The 18991-nt window shown below is 45.6% G+C and overlaps 2 protein-coding genes across 2 annotated transcripts; one reads left to right on the forward strand and one right to left on the reverse strand.

Moving 5' to 3' along the window:
• The first annotated feature begins 228 nt into the window (after positions 1-228).
• cryaa (crystallin, alpha A) lies at positions 229-2672 on the forward strand. The gene is made up of 3 exons (XM_023829785.2): positions 229-804; positions 1555-1677; positions 1815-2672. The coding sequence occupies exons 1-3, from the start codon at positions 607-609 to the stop codon at positions 2022-2024; spliced, it is 531 nt and encodes a 176-aa protein (XP_023685553.2). The 5' UTR covers positions 229-606; the 3' UTR covers positions 2025-2672.
• Positions 2673-7843: 5171 nt separating this feature from the next.
• Positions 7844-17219, reverse strand: sik1 (salt-inducible kinase 1). Its single transcript, XM_023826490.2, has 13 exons — positions 17053-17219; positions 16383-16591; positions 15882-15998; positions 13563-13626; positions 13119-13280; positions 12699-12823; positions 12278-12401; positions 11906-12123; positions 11482-11763; positions 11049-11271; positions 10653-10850; positions 10330-10528; positions 7844-10200 (listed from the first exon to the last, which is right to left on the reverse strand). Exons 2-13 carry the CDS (start codon positions 16533-16535, stop codon positions 9771-9773), a joined length of 2295 nt encoding a protein of 764 aa, XP_023682258.1. The 5' UTR covers positions 16536-16591; positions 17053-17219; the 3' UTR covers positions 7844-9770.
• Positions 17220-18991: the final 1772 nt, after the last annotated feature.

Genomic DNA, 18991 nt, shown 5'->3' on the forward strand with positions numbered 1-18991 from the left:
ACTGAATTGAGATCAGTGGGATGGGCCAGGAGGAACCATCCAGGCATCTACTGCCTCTCTCATTAGTGGGGTGGGACCAAACGTCCAACCGCAAACACAGCAGTTGGCCCTCGGACCATAACGTTCACCTGGGTGGAGTTCAAAACAGTTGGAATGCAGCCCTGGTTCTCAAGCTGTGCGTCTTTGTGATGATTTTCAACCAACCACCCCCCCATCATATTGAAAGGGGTCACAATACATGGCCACTGTTTTTTGGAGGATGTTTAGCCGCCCCTGCATGCCGCAGAAGCTGCGTGTTTGCACCGGTCGGTTTGTGTGCGCGTCCCTTTTGTGCTCTCCGCCATGTTAAACCCCTGTCTATCAGGAAACCCCTTCGATCCACCGTTGGCAGATGTGACCGAGGAGAGATCACCACACCCACTCTGCTGACAGAGCTGTCCCACCATGAGCTAATGCCATTCCAGACAGATCCCGCTAAAACCTCTCTTTCTGCCTCTGGGGTATTTATAGGGGATGTGATCCCCGCAGGGAGTCATTCGGCCTGCTGGGCTTGCGGTCTCTCCTACCTTCCCCCTTCAGTCTCTCCTGCCTTCCATCCGTGACGCCATGGACATCACCATTCAGCACCCCTGGCTCCGACGGGCCCTGGGTTCCATCTACCCCGCTCGCCTCTTCGGCCAGTTCTTCGGAGAGAGCCTCTTCGACTATGACCTCTTGCCCTTTGGTAGCTCTACCATCAGCCCCTGTTACAGAACTTCGCTTCTCCGCGCCATCATGGAGTCGTCCAACTCGGGGATTTCTGAGGTACTTGGTGAGGAATAGTGAGACTTGAGTAGTCAGTATTGTTTTGGGTCACACCTTTGTCGCCTCCTGCGAGTCCGTTACCATTTCAATTTCAGCCACATGGCGCTGCAAAGGTCATTTGTACATTGTACTAAATTCTCATATCCTCTTACCTGACGTTTTCCTCCCAAGCTGCTTTAAATGTAACATATCGCTCAAAAAAAAAAGTCAAAGAAAGTCAATTCCTGCAAAAGACTTTTGCAGTTTAACGCTGCGGTCACACGTCTTTCGCTACGACATGCTGACGTAGCCCCAGCTCATGCTCCCAAACGTCGACAGCACAGCCGTGAGAGATCCCACACCACGGGTGGCGCTGGACGCAGGGAGCATTCGGCCGAGACCGAGAGACGCGCCGGCAAGTAAAGAGCACTGCACTGTACTGGAAAACGACGCGTAAAAATACACGACCCCTTATCTTTTATTATGTGCAAACATTAACACAGAACAGTTGGCTTGTCTAATATGCTATTTCCTACTCTGGTTAATTCAGTGACTGATTCCTTGCAGCGGTATGCTAGTAGTTTGCAGCTCTGAGATGGGCTTGTTGGGATGGATTACTGCTCCTGAGGATGAAAGATACAGGAGAGAGGGGGGCCATGAGGAGACAGGGGGGAGGGGGTCATACAAGCCACTGTGACTGGCTGCCATGATGCAGGGTTTGTGGTCATTCTGAAAGACTGAACTTCACACACATGACTGCTGTCCCCACAGGTGAGGTCTGACCGGGACAGGTTCTCTGTTTACCTGGACGTGAAGCACTTCTCCCCTGAAGAGCTCACCGTCAAGGTGATCGAAGGCTATTTGGAGATCCGGGGCAAGCATGGAGAGAGGCAGGTGAGGAGCCGGTCAGAGGCGATCACCCAATCTTCCTGGGGCTTCAATGGCCAAACACACTCTGTTTGTAGTAAAGCTGGCCTTCTGTGAGTTAAACTTTCACTTCTGGATTCTTTTTATCTCCACCTATTTTTAAGGACGACCATGGCTACATCTCACGCCTGTTCCACCGCCGGTACCGCCTGCCCTCAAACGTGGACCAGTCGTCCTTCACCTGCTCGCTGTCTCCGGACGGCCTGCTCACCCTCTGTGCCCCAAAGGTGACCTCCGGAGCCGACGTGACTCGTAGCGACCGCAGCATTCCCGTCACCCGCGATGACAAGCCCGGCTCCGGCCCCTCCTCCTAGGCTGGCTCCGCCCTGCCTCTCGAGGCTGCAGACTGGGTGTGAGGAGGTGGAATCTCCCTGTACCTCCCCATTTTCCACAGATGTCAGTATGATCCCAGTTTGTCATTCCTCTCTCACTATTGACATTATATCGCTAGCTATTACAGTAATGATAATTAATTACTGCTCTTTATTTATGGCTGTGTGGACCAGCAGAAAGGAAGGTGAGATATGGAGGTCAGAGGTCAGTTTGCCCCCCTGGGCCTAAGGCATCATGTGACCAGCCCCTCCTCCAATCTTCAGCCCAGATATAACATGGCTCCCCTTTTGGCTTCGTCCCAGGGCCTCGAAGGTACCAGCAGTAATGCTTATGGCAGCTCTGCCTAGCAGTTGATGGAGGGGAAGAGAGGAGCATAAGATGGGGGGGGGGGGGGTGTCAGGTTACGCGGGAGTCACCGGCAACTCCAGCTTGGGGATGGACTGAGCTCGCTCTTCCTCTTCTGCATCTGTTCTTCCCAAACCTCTTCCCGTTCAACGGGCTCCGCCACCCCTATTACTAATATTTGTCGCAACATCTGATTTCAAAATAAAGCTGTAAGATTAACGAAAGACAAGAGAAGTAGTCTCCTTCTTTTCCTCCTCTTATAAGTGTTGTGAGAATTTCCATGGTCTGGGTGCCTGTTATTATATAACGTATAAAATGTGTAAAATGTTATAGGTGCCTGTTATGCAGAATATGTACATGTGATCTTTCTCAACATTGTTACTCTGATGTATAAAAAACATAGAGTAGCTTGAATCCTTGAATTTCCTGGTTATTTTACTTTTTAAAAAACGGCCCTGTCCCAGGGGGAAAGCCAGCCCTGCATGGGTGAACGTGTCATCGCATTCCATGATGTCATTTCAGTGGTTGTATATCCGGGGGCCTCTATCCCCCCCTGCCCCCAAGCGGCCAGCTGTCTCCCTACTGACGCTTGTCCCGTTTCCGGCTTCCTGAGTCTGTGTCGGACCCTGACCTTTTCCAGTAGGTCCTGGTCAGCCTCTCGCTTTCTCTCACTCTCTCACTCGCAGACGCTCACGTACGCACAGGTGCCAGCTGGATTCCACGTGGCTTCTGAATCAGTCTCGTTTATGGGCTGAAACAGGAAATTCTTGTTTGCGAAACAGGCCGGGCTTTCGCCATTAGGACGACTTATTTTCTGAGAGTTCCCTCTTCTAAAAGGTGAATGTATTTTTAAAAAGTATATCTGCAATATTATCCACATGACCCGTGTAATTTTACATGGTTGTAAATAGCAGCATCTATCAAAGGTCAAAGGTCAAAGGTGAAAAGAATACAGCTAATATTCTGAGCCAAGTGACCTGGATTAGGTGAGGATGGTTCTTCTATTTATTTCTCAGTTCATAGTGCTGTCTGTAGCCCCTCCCACGCCTCCCCAACTCTCTCATATGAGAACTGACACATGACTTGTGTTTTTATTTCCATGCTGACAGAGGGTACATTCCAGAAGATGAGCTCCATTCCACCCCATGTCTCGCACTGACATGATCTCAACATGTATCTTAGCCAGTGCTGGGAGATCGGCAATGTAAAATTTGCTCCGATAAACAGTGAGGATCAACTAGCCAAGAGCTTCATGAAACTACACAGTTAACAGAAGTGAATGAGTAAAGTAGATCTACTAGCCAAAAGCTTCATGAAACTACACAGTTAACAGAAGTGAATGAGTAAAGTAGATCTACTAGCCAAAAGCTTCATGAAACTACACAGTTAACAGAAGTGAATGAGTAAAGTAGATCTACTAGCCAAAAGCTTCATGAAACTACACAGTTAACAGAAGTGAATGAGTAAAGTAGATCTACTAGCCAAAAGCTTCATGAAACTACACAGTTAACAGAAGTGAATGAGTAAAGTAGATCTACTAGCCAAAAGCTTCATGAAACTACACAGTTAACAGAAGTGAATGAGTAAAGTAGATCTACTAGCCAAAAGCTTCATGAAACTACACAGTTAACAGAAGTGAATGAGTAAAGTAGATCTGTCTCACACCATCCCCCTTCCCCCAAAACAAGGAGGCCTTGTCCCTGTAACAGTGGCCCACCCCAGGTCAGAAGACTGAGAAACCAGGAGTTACGTATGTACATTAGTAAGGACACATTGCTACTGAACATCCTCCACAACGAAGAGTCAGTCTTTCGCTCTGGCAAAGGATCAGCAGGTCCTATGACGTCAGCTCTTCCTCCTCTTACTAGACCCACACCTCTTTGACGTTATTTCCACGGCAAGGAACAGAGCTTCCTATAATAGAACTGTTATCTAACCAGTTCTCAGACTTTCCCTGCAGGTATCACAGCAGCATTCCCTGGATTTTTTTTTAATTGTCCTCATGCCTGCTTCTTTTTATTGCTTAATGCCTTGCGGCCATATTTACCCCAAATGCTCAGAATTACAACGGCACAAAATGAAGAAGCAACAGTGATGCTGCTGAAAGGTATTTGTCAGCTGAGCCAGGGTAGAATTGGCAAGTGATACATTATCAGACTTCACACAATAATTTTGACCTGCTATTTTCATTAAATAATGTCGATATTCAGCATACAAACCCATGTCTCTGTTAGGCAGCAATGCAATAAACCAACATTCTTCACCTTAACACTATAGTTTTTCTGCGTTTCTAATGTGGATCTAAAGACTTGTACCTTTGAAAACCCCCTGTCACATGCCTAGTGTTGCATGTTAAATAAAACCATTTTCTTTTTTATTTAAATACATATTGGTATTTGTAATGTAAGCGTATTACACCATGCTCAGCATTACAGGAAGTGTATTCCGGATTTCTGGGAAGTCCTCAGTTCACAGGAATAAACAGGCTGATAATACAAAAGCTTTGAGGTGGGGATTTATGGCCAATGCCAAGCTGCGCTGGCTGAAACCTAATGCGTCTTTCAGGGTGGGGTAACATCCAAAGGGAAGCTATGAAATCTGAGAGCCCGCTGCTCTGTATGATAGCGTGTATTTTAGCATTCTCTCTACATGTTAGTGTGTTTGTGAGTATTCTCTCTATCTCAGGGCTACCAACTTTGACCAGCTCGCTGGATTTTCAGTTCGGGACAAGTCTGCACACACATGCGCACACATTTACATGCATCTAACAGTTTTATTATAGTTTTATTTATTGTAGATAGTCTGTAGGGTTTGCAAACTACCCCAACACTTTTGGTGCAGCTAATTCTGGGTTTATAATGGAATAATATAAATTTGCCAAAAGATTTCATGCGTGAGTGTGAGAGTCTTAGAGCGAGTGTCAGCCAGATGCATGTTGGCAACCCTGCTGTCTTACATATTAGCATGTATGTTAGGATTCTCTCCCTTATGTGTTAGCGTGTTCTCTCTCTTACATGTTAGCATGTATGTTAGGATTCTCTCCCTTATGTGTTAGCGTGTTCTCTCTCTTACATGTTAGCATGTATGTTAGGATTCTCTCCCTTATGTGTTAGCGTGTTCTCTCTCTTGCATGTTAGCATGTAGGATAGCGTTCTCTCTTCCTTACATGTTAAAGTGTATGTTAGCGTTCTCTCCCTTACATGTTAGCATGTTTGTTAGTGTTCTCTCTCTTACATATTAGCATGTCTATTAGCATTCTCTCTATCTTACAGTATATGTTAGCATGTATGTTAGCGTTCTCTCTCTTACATATTAGCGTGTATGTTGGCATCCTCGCTATATTTCATATTAGCGTTCGCTCTCTTACATGTCAGTGTATGTTAGCATTCTCGCTATGCTACATGTTAGCATGCTTGTTAGCGTTCTCTCTCTTACATATTAGCGTGTATGTTGGCATTCTCGCTATATTTCATATTAGCGTTCGCTCTCTTACATGTTAGTGTATGTTAGCATTCTCGCTATGCTACATGTTAGCATGCTTGTTAGCGTTCTCTCTCTTACATATTAGCATGTCTATTAGCATTCTCTCTATCTTACATGTTAGCGTGTATCATAGCTTGCTGGTCAGTTAGTTCATAAGACACCTGTTAGCAAATATATTGATTTACCCACTGGGTTGTAAGGCTGCATGTAGTGTGACTTGTAGTATATTAGCTATTTTAATTACAGTCCAAAAGTCTAAAAACAAAAGTGCTTAAATGTAGTTTAGAAATGCATATTTTGTCACAGAAATCTGTACCTTAAATGGTTGTACAATTATATGGTAGTTCCAACTGTAACATGTTTATTTGCTATACAAACAAAGGCAATATAGACGTGTGGGGTATTAAATTTGTGTTTAGTTGTATTGTTTTGTCGGAAGATCAATGGTGCCCCAGACCAGATCAGACGAATTCATAATGTCACAGGTCACTGAGCCAAGCAACCTCTCTGGGCTTCAGCTGTCAGTGAATTCGTTCGTGCTCTTTAGTCCACCCCCAGCCTGAGGTGGTGGGAGGTTTAGCCAGTTTGAGAACCTGAGTGATATTTACGCTGGGGTCCTCCCCTGCATGCGGCAGAGTTCACTTGTGGCCAAGCTCTGATTAGGGGAAGTTCCCCCTCTGTTAAGACGCAGCCTGTGAGGAAGAACAAACAAACACAACTGTAAAAGGTGCTTTTCTCTTGCTCCGTGGGCACTAACTTCTAGACTCAAACAGCCCAGCAACAACTTGACACCTGACTTCAAAAATGACTCGTCAGCTTCCTGCATGCAGTCAGACCTGCTTCAACAGGACTAGTCTTTGAGTCTTTTTTTCCTGGGTGTTTGTTGCTCTATAGTTCTTTAAGTCCTGCTTTTGCAAAAGGCGGCAATATATTGAACGCTTAAGGTTTGGGCTTATCAGTTGTATAACTGATCTTACTCACTAACCAATGCAGAGCCAATTACACAAGCTATGTGGGACAAAGTAAGCAAGACACATGGACGGATTCTATGTTATGTCAGCATGGTTGTGCTGGATTGTACTTTCAATGTTTTTTTATTTTGTGCATGGTACATTTATAGTATGAAGATATGCATATGGTATATGCTCCGAGTATTTGAACAGTATTTTATCTTATACTATGGTACTTTGTTCCGTTACCATAGTATTCTGTCTCACAGTTTTTATGTCAAACCTGTATTGGTTCTTTGATATTTGGTACTCATTGTATTGCCCATAAGTACATAGAATATAGTAATTGTATTGTAAATATTGGACTGGGATCCAGTTGTACTGGAATTTTACCTGTGTAACTCACAGAAATCAGTATTTATGATGACATTTTATTTTTGTCATTTCAAATAAAGACACTGTTTACAGTGTGAACAGTTTTGTTTCTGATTTTTTGAACATGTGTTTTGATTTAAAAAAAAGTTTTCCTTCAGTTTTTACTATTCAAACACTTGTATTGGTAAATCAATTGGTTTGATGTATATTGGTGTTTTCTTCACTAAGCCAAAACAGATACATTTCATGAATGGTACACTTAATGTACTTATGTATAATTTCACTGCTTCATCATTACAATACTATGGTAAATAATATGTAAAATACTATTGAAAATAAACTTATATTACCATAGTATAGCATATTTAAAAACATGTTATTACCATGATACAATACGAAAAGCTAAACAGATTACCGTTGTATTTTAACTGAAGACACATTATAATACTACGTAGTATACCATGGTATATAGGTGGCCAAATCATAGTGGTTTTACCATAGTGGTACTACTATGCTATTCTTTAATAATTATATCATAGTACTTTTTTTGTAAGGGCCAAAGGAGATCAGTCTCAGGAAAATGGTGAGGAAAGGTGAATTGCGCCACAAACTGTGGGTGATGACAGTAAAATCTGATACATGCAGAATCTCTGAGGGAATTTTTATTAAAATAAATAGTAATGTAAATGAAATACACACACATACACATACAGACATTTGTTTGCCAGAACACAACAGCTGTACAAAAATTAATTGCACATATACGCATGAAAAAAAATCATACTTCAGTGTTCAAGATGGACCTGAACCAATATGAATCTTAAGCAAGACATCTCTGTTCAAAAGTGCATTCCTGAAAATGCAGAGAATCACATATATGATAGGATGTTTCTTATCCACTGGATGGAAAACAGCTTCAACTGTCCACTAAAAACATTTTCATTAGACTGGTATGAAAGGTACAAGCTGCTGAAGTCCACTGGTGCCAACAACAACATTCTTTATTACTATCCATTGTGTCCCCTTTCTGACCAAACTAGTCTTGTGTTTCCATTCCTCTGGAGCCTGATGAAATGAACATGGAAGACAATGCAAGTCCAAAACGATGGATGGACGTCAGTGTGACAGTACCAATGGTATGAATTAAAGGACAACGACAGCACTGCTTTCTAAGTGTGACACAAGTGCACAATTTAATCTCTAATGAAACATTTCTGCACATGGTCAAAACCCAGAGGATATTATTGCTTGAGACCCCGACGGCTTAAGATAAACTCAACAATGAAAAGGACAATTTCATGTTTAATGTTCAAGAAGCCACAAAAGGTGCCTTGACCTCTACTATTTTGCAGGTACTTGCAGGTACTCACAGGTACTTGCAGGTACTCTGATGTCAGTGCAAGGAAAGCAGTGTCACACTTGGCTATATCTAAGCCTAACACTTTACTCAAAAAAGATTTACCAACAGAGAGGTAGTTACAGGAAGGCAGAACATAGCCCACCCCCCCAAGGAAATAAGGGGAGATTCTGCACTGAGATGCAGCCATGACAACCACATCTCTTAAAGAAGCGTGATAATCAGCCAGCAAGAAGCAAGTCCTACTTTTCAGAGGAATCCACTCTGATTGCTATGTTTGCTGACAGCATGAACCAATTGAGTCACATGCTATGGAGGAGCTTGACGTGTGCAGAGTCACGCGTGCCGTCGCACTGGGAGCCTGGCAAGCACACGTTTGGTCATGTCAGTTCAAATATATACATCTGGCATGTTTGCAACCAGTACCTGTGAGCTTAGCTACAATTCATCTAAAGGGAAAGAAGAGCACCTTTAGCGAAAGAAGCTTTTGAGGGGGAAATAACTCTGCTTGTAAATATGTACTTTAAATAAGAAAACAGCTAAAGGTTTAGTCTAACATGGAAAAGAAACCAGGAAAAGAAGATGGAAAAGAAACCAGGGATGAGTGCTATCAGCAAACTTGGCATTGTCTCTAGGAAGACAGAACCTCTTTCTATTGAAACCCTTGAAGTTACAAATGTCTTTAACGTGAGCATGTCTGTGCATGACGCAGGTCATCAAGGGAAGACCACTTCTTCGCCGTCTTGCTCAGCTGGCAGTGGGGCCAGCTAAGTCCTGGTCCTTATTGCTTACAGTCTGCAGCTACGCTAAACGCACACAAACGTACGGCAGGAGCCCGGAGGCTGGAACACCGGCGCACGTGAGCACGCTCAAGCAGGCAGAGGTAACGGACGTAGTCATAAATACACACGTTGGTCCACGGTTGTGCAGATCCTTTGTGGTTTAGCTTTTTTAGCAGAGAGATAAATACTTAGTCTGTAGCTGTACTTATAATTCTTTTTTTTTGTGGTAGAGATACTTTAAGTAGGAGTCCTGCTCCCGATGGACCTCCACGATCCTGCTGCCTCCAGGGCTTCGTGGCCTCGCCAGAGACCTGCCCCCTGTGGTTCCCCAAGGCCTGCTCCCTCCACGGCTTCACACTCCTGCTGCGTATTGGGGCTCTGAGGTCCAGTTCCCACCAGGTCAGCACAGTCTCTCTCTCCGCTAAGCTTTCCTCTTTACTTGACCATAACACAGCTGTTGAGCTGAGCCTGCCCCGCCATATTCAATTCCTGCAGTGCAGGCTCCATGCTTGCCGTTGCCCCTGGACTCCAGTGTCCTTGAGGAGGGAGCAAGGGGAAAGTATGTAGGGGTGGGCCCCCTTGGAGGGGGAGGGGCTGCGATGGGGCTTGGGAATGGACCCAAGGCTGTTGGCTGATGTGCAGATGAGCCTCCAGGAGTTGTGCAGCAGAGAGCACCGGAGACAGGGAGGAAGAGGAGGATGAGGAGGAACTGGATGCAGCCGATTCCATGGGTTGCTGCTGCCAGAGGGGCCCCTGTTGACCCAGAGGGGCATTTCCGTGCGGTTGGAAGGGCAGGGGAGAGTCTGACTGCTGTTGCTGCTGGCTGGGAAAGTGAGGCCTCAGCTGATGCTGCATCTGAAGTACCCTGTACAGAGAGACAGAGGTCAGACCCACTGGATAAGGAGGCGGGGTTAAAATGAGGCGGGGTTTAAGGGGGCGGAGCTAAGCATTAAGGTCACATGACTATTAAAAATGGCCCCTGGACCCGACTCACTTCAGTTGGTGTAGCACCTCCTCTAAAAGGCAGGGACGTTCGTGGAGCCCAGTGGAGCCGTTGAGGCAAGTGGAGAGTCCCGGGTGTCCTCGGCTACTCCGGTGGCATGCGGTGTTGGGGCCCTTGATCTTGCTGAAACCTAGCTGGCCCTTGGCTCGGGGTACTTTCCTGAGCTGAGCTGAGCGGAAGGCCTTCAGCCCTGTAAGGGTTAGGGAGTCAGAATTACCGGACTGATGGTAAAGTGTCTAAGTGCTTAGGGCAGTTCCTCAAACCAGAAAGGTTACTTAAGCCAGGCTGACCCCTTTTGACCTTTACGCACCTACCTTGTGTGAGCGAGGTGTCAGAGGCCCGACGCCCCTGATGGAAGCTGGTATGAGTCTGAAGCAGCAAAGAGGAGGACTGGGTGAAGGGGAATGCTGTGGGGCTCTGGAGAGCAGGCGGGGGCCGCAAGGGGCAGGTGTTGGAGGAGGTGGGCAGACAACTGTCTGAGGATGTGCCGTCCGAGGGACTGACCATAGTACCTGGAAGGAGACACCGCCATGTTAGATACCTGATCCCGGTGCTTCCCAATTCAGTCTACATTTTTGCTCCCTCCCAGTGGTATGGAGTTCGGAGGGAGCAAAAACATGGACTGCCTGTGAGTCCCCGAGGACCGGATTGGGATATATTGCCTTACACAGTATGGTTTTTGTGCCAGTGTGTGCGAACGGCAAACTTACAGGGAGCGCTGCCCAAGCGGAAGTGGGTGGAGACCTCGGCCACCGTGTGTCTGCGGGAGGTGTTAGCGGGCAGCTGGAGGGGCGGGGTCACCGAAGGCTCTTCCTCCTCCAGTTCCTGAGGCTGCACCTCTTTGCCGACAGCACTCTCCAACAGACTGATGGGAGATATGGACCGGTTCTGAAGCAGCCCATTCAGGCCTGCTTCAACAGGGAAGACCACATGCTGGACACATGTGAAGAAAGGGTGGGGGGGGGGGGGAGGATACATTAGTACTGTTAGCATTAGTCATCTCCAGAGATCTTTTGCCCTGTTACTGTTCCAAGAGCAGCTAGCTTAGCCGTTTTAGGAGACAGACACAACATCAGTACATGCTTCTGAATAAAGGTATCAAAAAACCTGGTTACTGATTGGTTACTTAGGGTGTCTACCAACCTGGAAGTGCCGACAGGAGTCACACTCTGTCTCCCCATGTGCTGTGGGGCTCACTGTCGACGGCTTCTGGAAGGCTGTCTGGAAGCTGTCAGAAGGTTCCACGGCCACATGGGGGCGGGGAGAAGGCCTCAGCTCTCGGCCAGAAGTTTCACTGGGGCTTTGAGGGCACTGCCCCCCTCCACCAGCCTGCAGGCTGAGCTGATGTGCTCGTTGCTCCTTCAGCCGCTCCAGAAGCAAGGAGTAGATGGCTGAAAAGTGGTTGTAGCTGCTGTTCTGGAGAGACTGGATCAGAGGATGGACCAGGTCAGACATCGTACATTTGAGCACTGGGCTGATCTCTTCAAAGACCAACATACAGTTCAATGACACATCAGGGCAATTAATCATCATGTTTTCTATTGCGATTGCCCTGCCCAGTCCTCACCTCAATGGTTCTCTGCCGATCGATTCCAAGAGCCTGCATGATTCCCAGCACCGACTGGCTGTAGTCCTCCAGGGCAGAGCTGGAGCGGATGGCAGGAGTGGTGAGTCCCAAGCAAGCGGCCGGATCAGCCAGCATCCAACGGTGCTGCTTGATCTGGGCAATGCTGATCCGCTTGGCTGGGTCTACCGCCAGCATCTTCCGGATCAGGTTTTCACAGTCTGAATGAGAGGAGAGCAGGAGAGGAGGGGGTTGAGACCCATTGGTGGACGTGTATCCCTGCCCCGCCCTCAGACGCACTGGCCAATCACACAGCTAATGTGCTCTGAAGAGCGAATGGTATGTTGGTGTGGGAGGGGACGGGGGCCGGCTTACCTTGCGACATGAAGAACGGAACTCGGAAGCGGCCTTCCGTGACCCTCTGTCTCAGCACAGGTAGGCTGGGTCCGTCAAAGGGCAGGGATCCACACACCAGCACGTAAAGGACAACGCCCAGGCTCTGGGAAAAGTGAGGGTACAATGCCTTTAACGTCAGCTAGTCGCTAATCTGGAGGGGTGGGGGCGCCGGTGAATCAGAAGTAACACCTGTTTTTTTTTTTTAATAAGCATCGGGGGCTAACGTGGAATAGTTCTAATTAGTTAATTATTTCCACCTGCAGAAAGACAGATGATGATATTTTTAATCTTAAGATGCTTAATATGATGTTAGGTCGGGAAAGTAAGCAAAATTAAAGAGCAATCTGCTGTATGGGGCATAAGCACGATATCAGGGAGGGGTCCTGCGGTTTCTGCTTACCCAAACATCCAGCAGAGGGCCTTCATACTCCTTCCCCTCAAAGACCTCGGGGGCGGCGTAGGGAGGGCTCCCACACCACGTGGACAGGGACTCCCCAGCAGTGTAGAAATTTCCGAAGCCAAAGTCTGAAAGGGTAGCATGCGGAGGATTTACACGTGTTCTGTCTGCTGTCCTGTTTATCACTTCAGGCCATTTTAATGGTGGTAACATCACCGTAGCCTGGCTGACTCAGTGCTAAGCTAGCAGTCAGTATCCCAGGTCAGTGCTGGATGCAGTGTAGCTTGATAAGCTCAGTGCTGGTCAGTGCTGGATGCAGTGTAGCTTGCTAAGCTAACAGTCAGAATCCTAATATCAATGGTGAACAAAATCTGGCAAACAGTCCAGTTCATTGTCATGTGCTATCTATAGCTCACATCATACCTGCTAGCTTGATGTTCATGTTGGCATCCAACAGCAGGTTCTCCGTCTTAAGGTCCCGGTGCACAATGTGGTACTGGTGACAGTAGTCCACTGCAGCCAGGATCTGACAGAACTTCTTGCGGGCCTCCCCTTCACTCATGCGTCCGTTGGCAGTGAGGTAATCTGCAGAGCACAGAGGCGAGCTCATTCCAATAGCCGCAATAAGGAGACAGGTTTGTCCTGTGATACTGCTCGCTGAGTCCACACCAGCTCGTCTAACATGACGAGAGATTCCAAGGACCGAAGTGACCGGATAATTTGACCCGCTTGTTTTAATTCTTCCGCCTCAGTGATTTTGACACTGGCTGAGTCACTCTGGGTGGATAGTCAATGGGTATTTTCAACCGGACTGGAGACTTAGTGGCTCAGCAGATCCGACAGAGTGAAACTGCATTTCCAACTTACCGAACATCTCTCCATTCCTCGCATATTCTGTCACTATGTACAGCATGTCCTTTGTCTCCATGACCTGTTAGACACAAAAAAGAAGCTCTTTAGTGAAGGCATTATTAGGTATGACACACTAGGGGAAAGAATTGCAGTAGTTAGACCGACAGATCGCCTTCAAGCACCTGAAATGACACCTGCATAAACCACACCACAGATATTTTTTGCAGGTTTGTGGGTTCTGTAATTCCTCATATTTTTAGTTCTGTCCTTCATGGCGCCGTTATATAAGACCATCTGCAGTCTGAATTTTGGTCTACAGCAGAAAAAGCTCACAGCTTCACGGCACATGCGGGTGATGCTTTCACGTCACCATCATCAGCCTCTCTTTCACCACACCAGTATCACAAGTGGAAACTGTCCTGCATCATGAAATTATTTAAGACTGCCCCTCCTCACGGGGGGACTCAAAAGTGCACCAGTGTACACTATAGTGTACAAGTTGTAGATGATCCAAGAAAAAAACAAGATGTACCCAGTAGAGAGGAAACGTAGTGGATACATGTGTGAATTTTGCTGCGAGAACAGCGAATTTTTGCTGAGAAAAAAGTGCAGATGTAGAAAAAATCTAGACATATTTAACCACAAGGCAATGAATATTCCAGAAGATCACAAATGCATTATTTCAGTTTTGCATGTCATGGAACTCTGCAACTTGCTGACTGACCTACTTATGAAAAAGTAAATCTTCTGAGGTTGACATATGGTTAAGTATGTTATGTTTTCTCCCCCATAATCCCTTAGGGTGCAGAGGGGTGAACGTGATTGGAGGCAGTCGCCGGGGGTAGGGGGTTGGGAGAGACGCTAAGGAATGTGCTGAGAGATATGCTGAGCGACGTGCTGAGGAACATGTGCAGGAACATGCTGATGTGCTACGTAGTGGGATCACAATGAACAAAGGCAGTGCATTAGGGCAGTTTTTCCCAACCGAGTCCTCGGGGACACCTAGTCTCCCTCTCACCTGGGACCAAGACATGGACTGACTGAGGGTCCCCAAAGGCTGGATTGGGACACACTGGTCTAGTGGAACAATGCACAAGGTGCACCATAGCTACACACAGACATATGCACACTAATTCTTCAGATGGGCTAGTTATTCCAAGTGATCTTGGAAGATAATCCTTAAACCTGACTTGGTCCTTGAGCATTATAATGCTTACATGGACATTCTCCAGCTCATCTATAATATGGGTGAGGTCAACAGCGAGGAGACCAGAGTGGACAACCGACACATGAAACTGTGAAAGTTTCCGTGCACTTGTGGCGTGCAGAATTGAAGAGCAATTTTCCAGAACTTTCTCAGATCATCGGATATGTTTTTGGGAAGTTTCTGCGGACTTAGTGAGTTTTGGAAATTTAATGTTAGTTCTCTGTTGTGAGCTACAACCACTCTCTCTGAGTGAGTTTTGCCCCCTTTTAGTGTAACATATAATGAGAGGTAATTGGTGGTTTCGTCGCAAAAACAACAGAAAATTAAGCGAGTGCAAATTCAGACTGTGGGATTAGTGTTGTTTGGGAACACTTTCAAAATCTGGACTTTCTACCAAATCCTCAGAAATTCACCCAATTACTAAACCTAAGGCAACCATAATGAAGAAAGTTGGCATTCGAGTTTGCAAAGTGTGTACTTCCCCACTACGGCGGGGCTCGTGCAGTCACTCGAGTGGCAGGACACTGTCTGAGCAGGCCGTCTCAGCCGTCTGGCAGAGCAGAGAGCGACACACTACCTTTCAGCAAAGTGCACGAGTGCAGGCGAGGGCAGCCAAGCCGGTGGACGTCACGCGGCAAATTCACACCGCGGACGCAGCGCACTGAGCGGGTTCGATCATAATCTGCTTATCATAAGCCGCTTCACAGGAGCGATTACAATATTAATGTACTCAAATTACCGGCAAGAGCACGGATGTGCGAGTGTGTACGTCTGAACTGTACTTATTTAATCAACAAGCTTTTTGGAAGGCTGGAGAATGTGTCGGAGTTACTGAAAGCCTACAGCTGTCCAGCTCAGTATTCCTGTGTCTTCATCCTCATATTCAAATTTCAAAAACCAAGCGAGAAGCAGGGAAAATTAAAAACAAGCAAAACTGCAAGATTAAAATAAGAACTTTCTAGAAGCCAAGGGTCAATCCTCAATTCAATACCAAGCCTCTGTCTCGTGGGGCACTTCCCTCAGATCTTATGCCCCCTTGCCAGATCATTCTCCCTCCAGTAGCAATCACACACATCCCATGTCACATCCCATGTCACATCTCACGGCTGATCCCCGCTGTGTCCTACCTGATAAAGTTTGATGATGTTTGGGTGACTCAGCAGCTTCATGATCTGAACTTCTCTGTAGATTTTTTTGAGATTTGAGGAGTTGAGCCTCGTCTTGTCAATAATTTTGATGGCAACCTGCGTGTTGATAGTGGTCAACAAATAGTTTTATTTAAAGTCGTAACTGTAGAAAGACATTTTTTGCAACGCATAACGCCAAGTTAAATTTTTTTTCTCATGATACTACGAGATGCTGCACTCGCATCAGTTAACAGTAGATTGAAGAATAGGCAACGGCACCAAACAATAAAGACACGGGAACAATAGGCAGACAATAAATATTTAAGTATTATTTTAAAACACAACGTACAGGACACAAAGCTTACTGTTCATTTCATAAAGAAATAAAGATATGATGCAGTCATGCTCGTTTTCTTTTATCTCATTACATTTTTAAAATAGGAATCCTCTAATAATAATAATAATAATAATGATAATAATAATAATAATAATATAGGCTACCTGTGTTTTAGTAACTTTATGCCGTGCAAGTTTCACCACAGCGAAGTTGCCTTTCCCCAGCGTCTTCAGGATTTCGTAAAAGCCGACTTGTAGAGGTCGACCCGGGTTGCGGACGGACTGGGACCCCGCGGGACCCTCTGACACCATTACCATGTCGGGGGTATTTCTGATTTTCTTGTTTTGTGACTTGTTCGTAGTCTTTGTTACACCTGGATATTTTTCAAAATAAATATATTTAAAATGCTTAAATCCACTAGATACATAGTCGAACTGGCAAATTGAGTACAGCACATATTTGCAAAAAAGAATAATTCGAAGGAAAGAAAACTCCGACAAATAACAGACCTTTTTCCCATTTTGGGAAAAATCTTGTATCATTCGACAAATATGAATTCACAAATTAATATTTAATTATTTATTTTATAAATTAATAAAGAATAAGTTGTGAAAATGTTCACAGAGAAAATTAATAGATTAACTACTTTTTAAATGGTCAAGATCATAGCCCTAATTTTGTTTAATCAACGAAAAAAAGACGGTTTTTAATAATCTGAAAAATGCCATATTCTGGTGTGTCGGCTTCATGCAGTAGTATTAGCCTATATTTTAATACTTAAATATTACATACATTACAAAGTTTGTCTGTGGAAATAACTGTGAATGAACTTACCTTAACAGTCATCCACACAGCCTATCCTTTTCTTTCAAAAAGGCAGTAAATCCCTCACAGACGGCAAGTTAAAGTCGGAACGGTGGCATACATACGCGCTACAACCTAAATGAAAGTAACCGCATGCTGTCCCGCACTTGCCGAGCGCTCATCGCTGACGGACTCCTCCCCCTACTTCCCCGCCCCACCCCCCCCCCAGCCGCAACAAACCGATACCTGCCCCACTGACGTAATTCTCGCGTCACACTTGGGCACAGGTTGCCGGGCAACCGCAGCTCGCTCGTAGTCTGACGCTAACGCTGATGGAGCGGTTGCCTGGAGATGAGGGCGATGACGCAAGCGCCAGAGACTGTTGTGAACCTGGGTCCGCGTCGACTCTTCCTGCTGGAAGGCACGAGCCATTTCCGCAAAAGTCCGCACCATTTCTCTTGCGTAGTAACTTAAAACATTACATCACTGTGCGGAAAAGCGGTGCTGCAGTTTGATATGCACAACATGCCAAGTGTTGTATCTAGGGAAATGTACTAACGCCAGGTGGGTTGTTTCTTATGTCCTGATGGATGATAGCTGTCGCCACTTATTGTTTCTTGTGCATATTGGACACATTATTTAATGCTTTTGTCTTGTAATGCCACATGCAGTTCAGTAAGTGCCAAGGCAAGTCCAAATATAATACAGAAATTGCTTGGCATGTTCATAAAAAATGTATTACAATTGTATTTGGAAATCAACATCCAAGTTAAACAATTGTTTTACCAAATGATCAGCTTCTTTCTATGCAGCCCATCTGTGCTTCCGATGTCTTACATTTTATTTTTTAACTAGACTCTTCTACGGTGTGACACGAAAGAACATGCTGTTATTACATGACCCCCCAGCTATAGGGAATAACGTCAGCACCCTTCTGAGGACTTCAGGATGTACAGCGGCTGCTATACCAGGGCTTCACACTGCTGTTAACATTTCCCAAAGCAATCTGCAATTAAAGCACAGTCTGGAATGCATCCAGATTCTAGGCACCGTTTTTCCTGAAGCACATTTCCTAAATTGAAAGGCAGGTGCGATGCAGTTGGAAGTGTGGGGGTCACTGTACCTTTGGGCGTGACGTCAATAATTCCACATCATTTATCCACGATCACACCTTTACTGGTTAATACATCCCAACACAAACTGCATAAATAAACTCTTTCACTGCCAGCCCTGGCAATATCTACTTAAAGATTCCTGGTGTATCAGCAACCACGTCAGGACTGCAGGTACAAGCGTAAAGAGAACGAGGTTTTCAGGGAACTGGCCAAAAACACCACAGTAATGACTGGGATGGTGAATTCCATTCAAAAGTACTGGACATTCCCAGACGTTTCCCTACCACCACAATGTTCTTGTGGCTGCTGTTGCCTGTCAGAATCATTCATTCCCCATAAATGAACATCTGGCACACGATCCACTCTTCTTCATTATGTATTTTTTTCCCCAGTTCCTGGGGGAATTGCTCACAGAAAAGCTCTCATTAACTGAGGTATGCGACCTAGTGCAAGCCAGGTGTGAAAACTCCAGCAGCACGCTGGTGAATGTGGGAGTGTTCCAGACACACACATCCTGCAGAGACTCTGCCAGTGCTCGTGTGCAATTTACAGCTATATTACAGTCATAATTATAGTTGAATTACAGCTTTTAAAACCCAGCCATCCTGCTTTTCCATCCATATCTATACTATGATTTTGTATGAATAATTTTAATAACTGCTTTCTCCCATCTTCCCTCTATACCAAGTTATTGTGTCTGGCAGCGGTCTGGTCTTATCAACGCCTGCCAGAACACATTACGATACACAGGATACGATACATGGTGAAAACAGAGAAAATGTAGAACAAAATGCATGATGTCACATTGAAGGAAGCAAAAAGGGAAAAAGGTCAACTTGTTCAAGTCAATCGGG

This window comes from Paramormyrops kingsleyae, chromosome 1 (genome assembly GCF_048594095.1).
Source record: "Paramormyrops kingsleyae isolate MSU_618 chromosome 1, PKINGS_0.4, whole genome shotgun sequence".
NCBI lineage: Eukaryota > Metazoa > Chordata > Actinopteri > Osteoglossiformes > Mormyridae > Paramormyrops > Paramormyrops kingsleyae.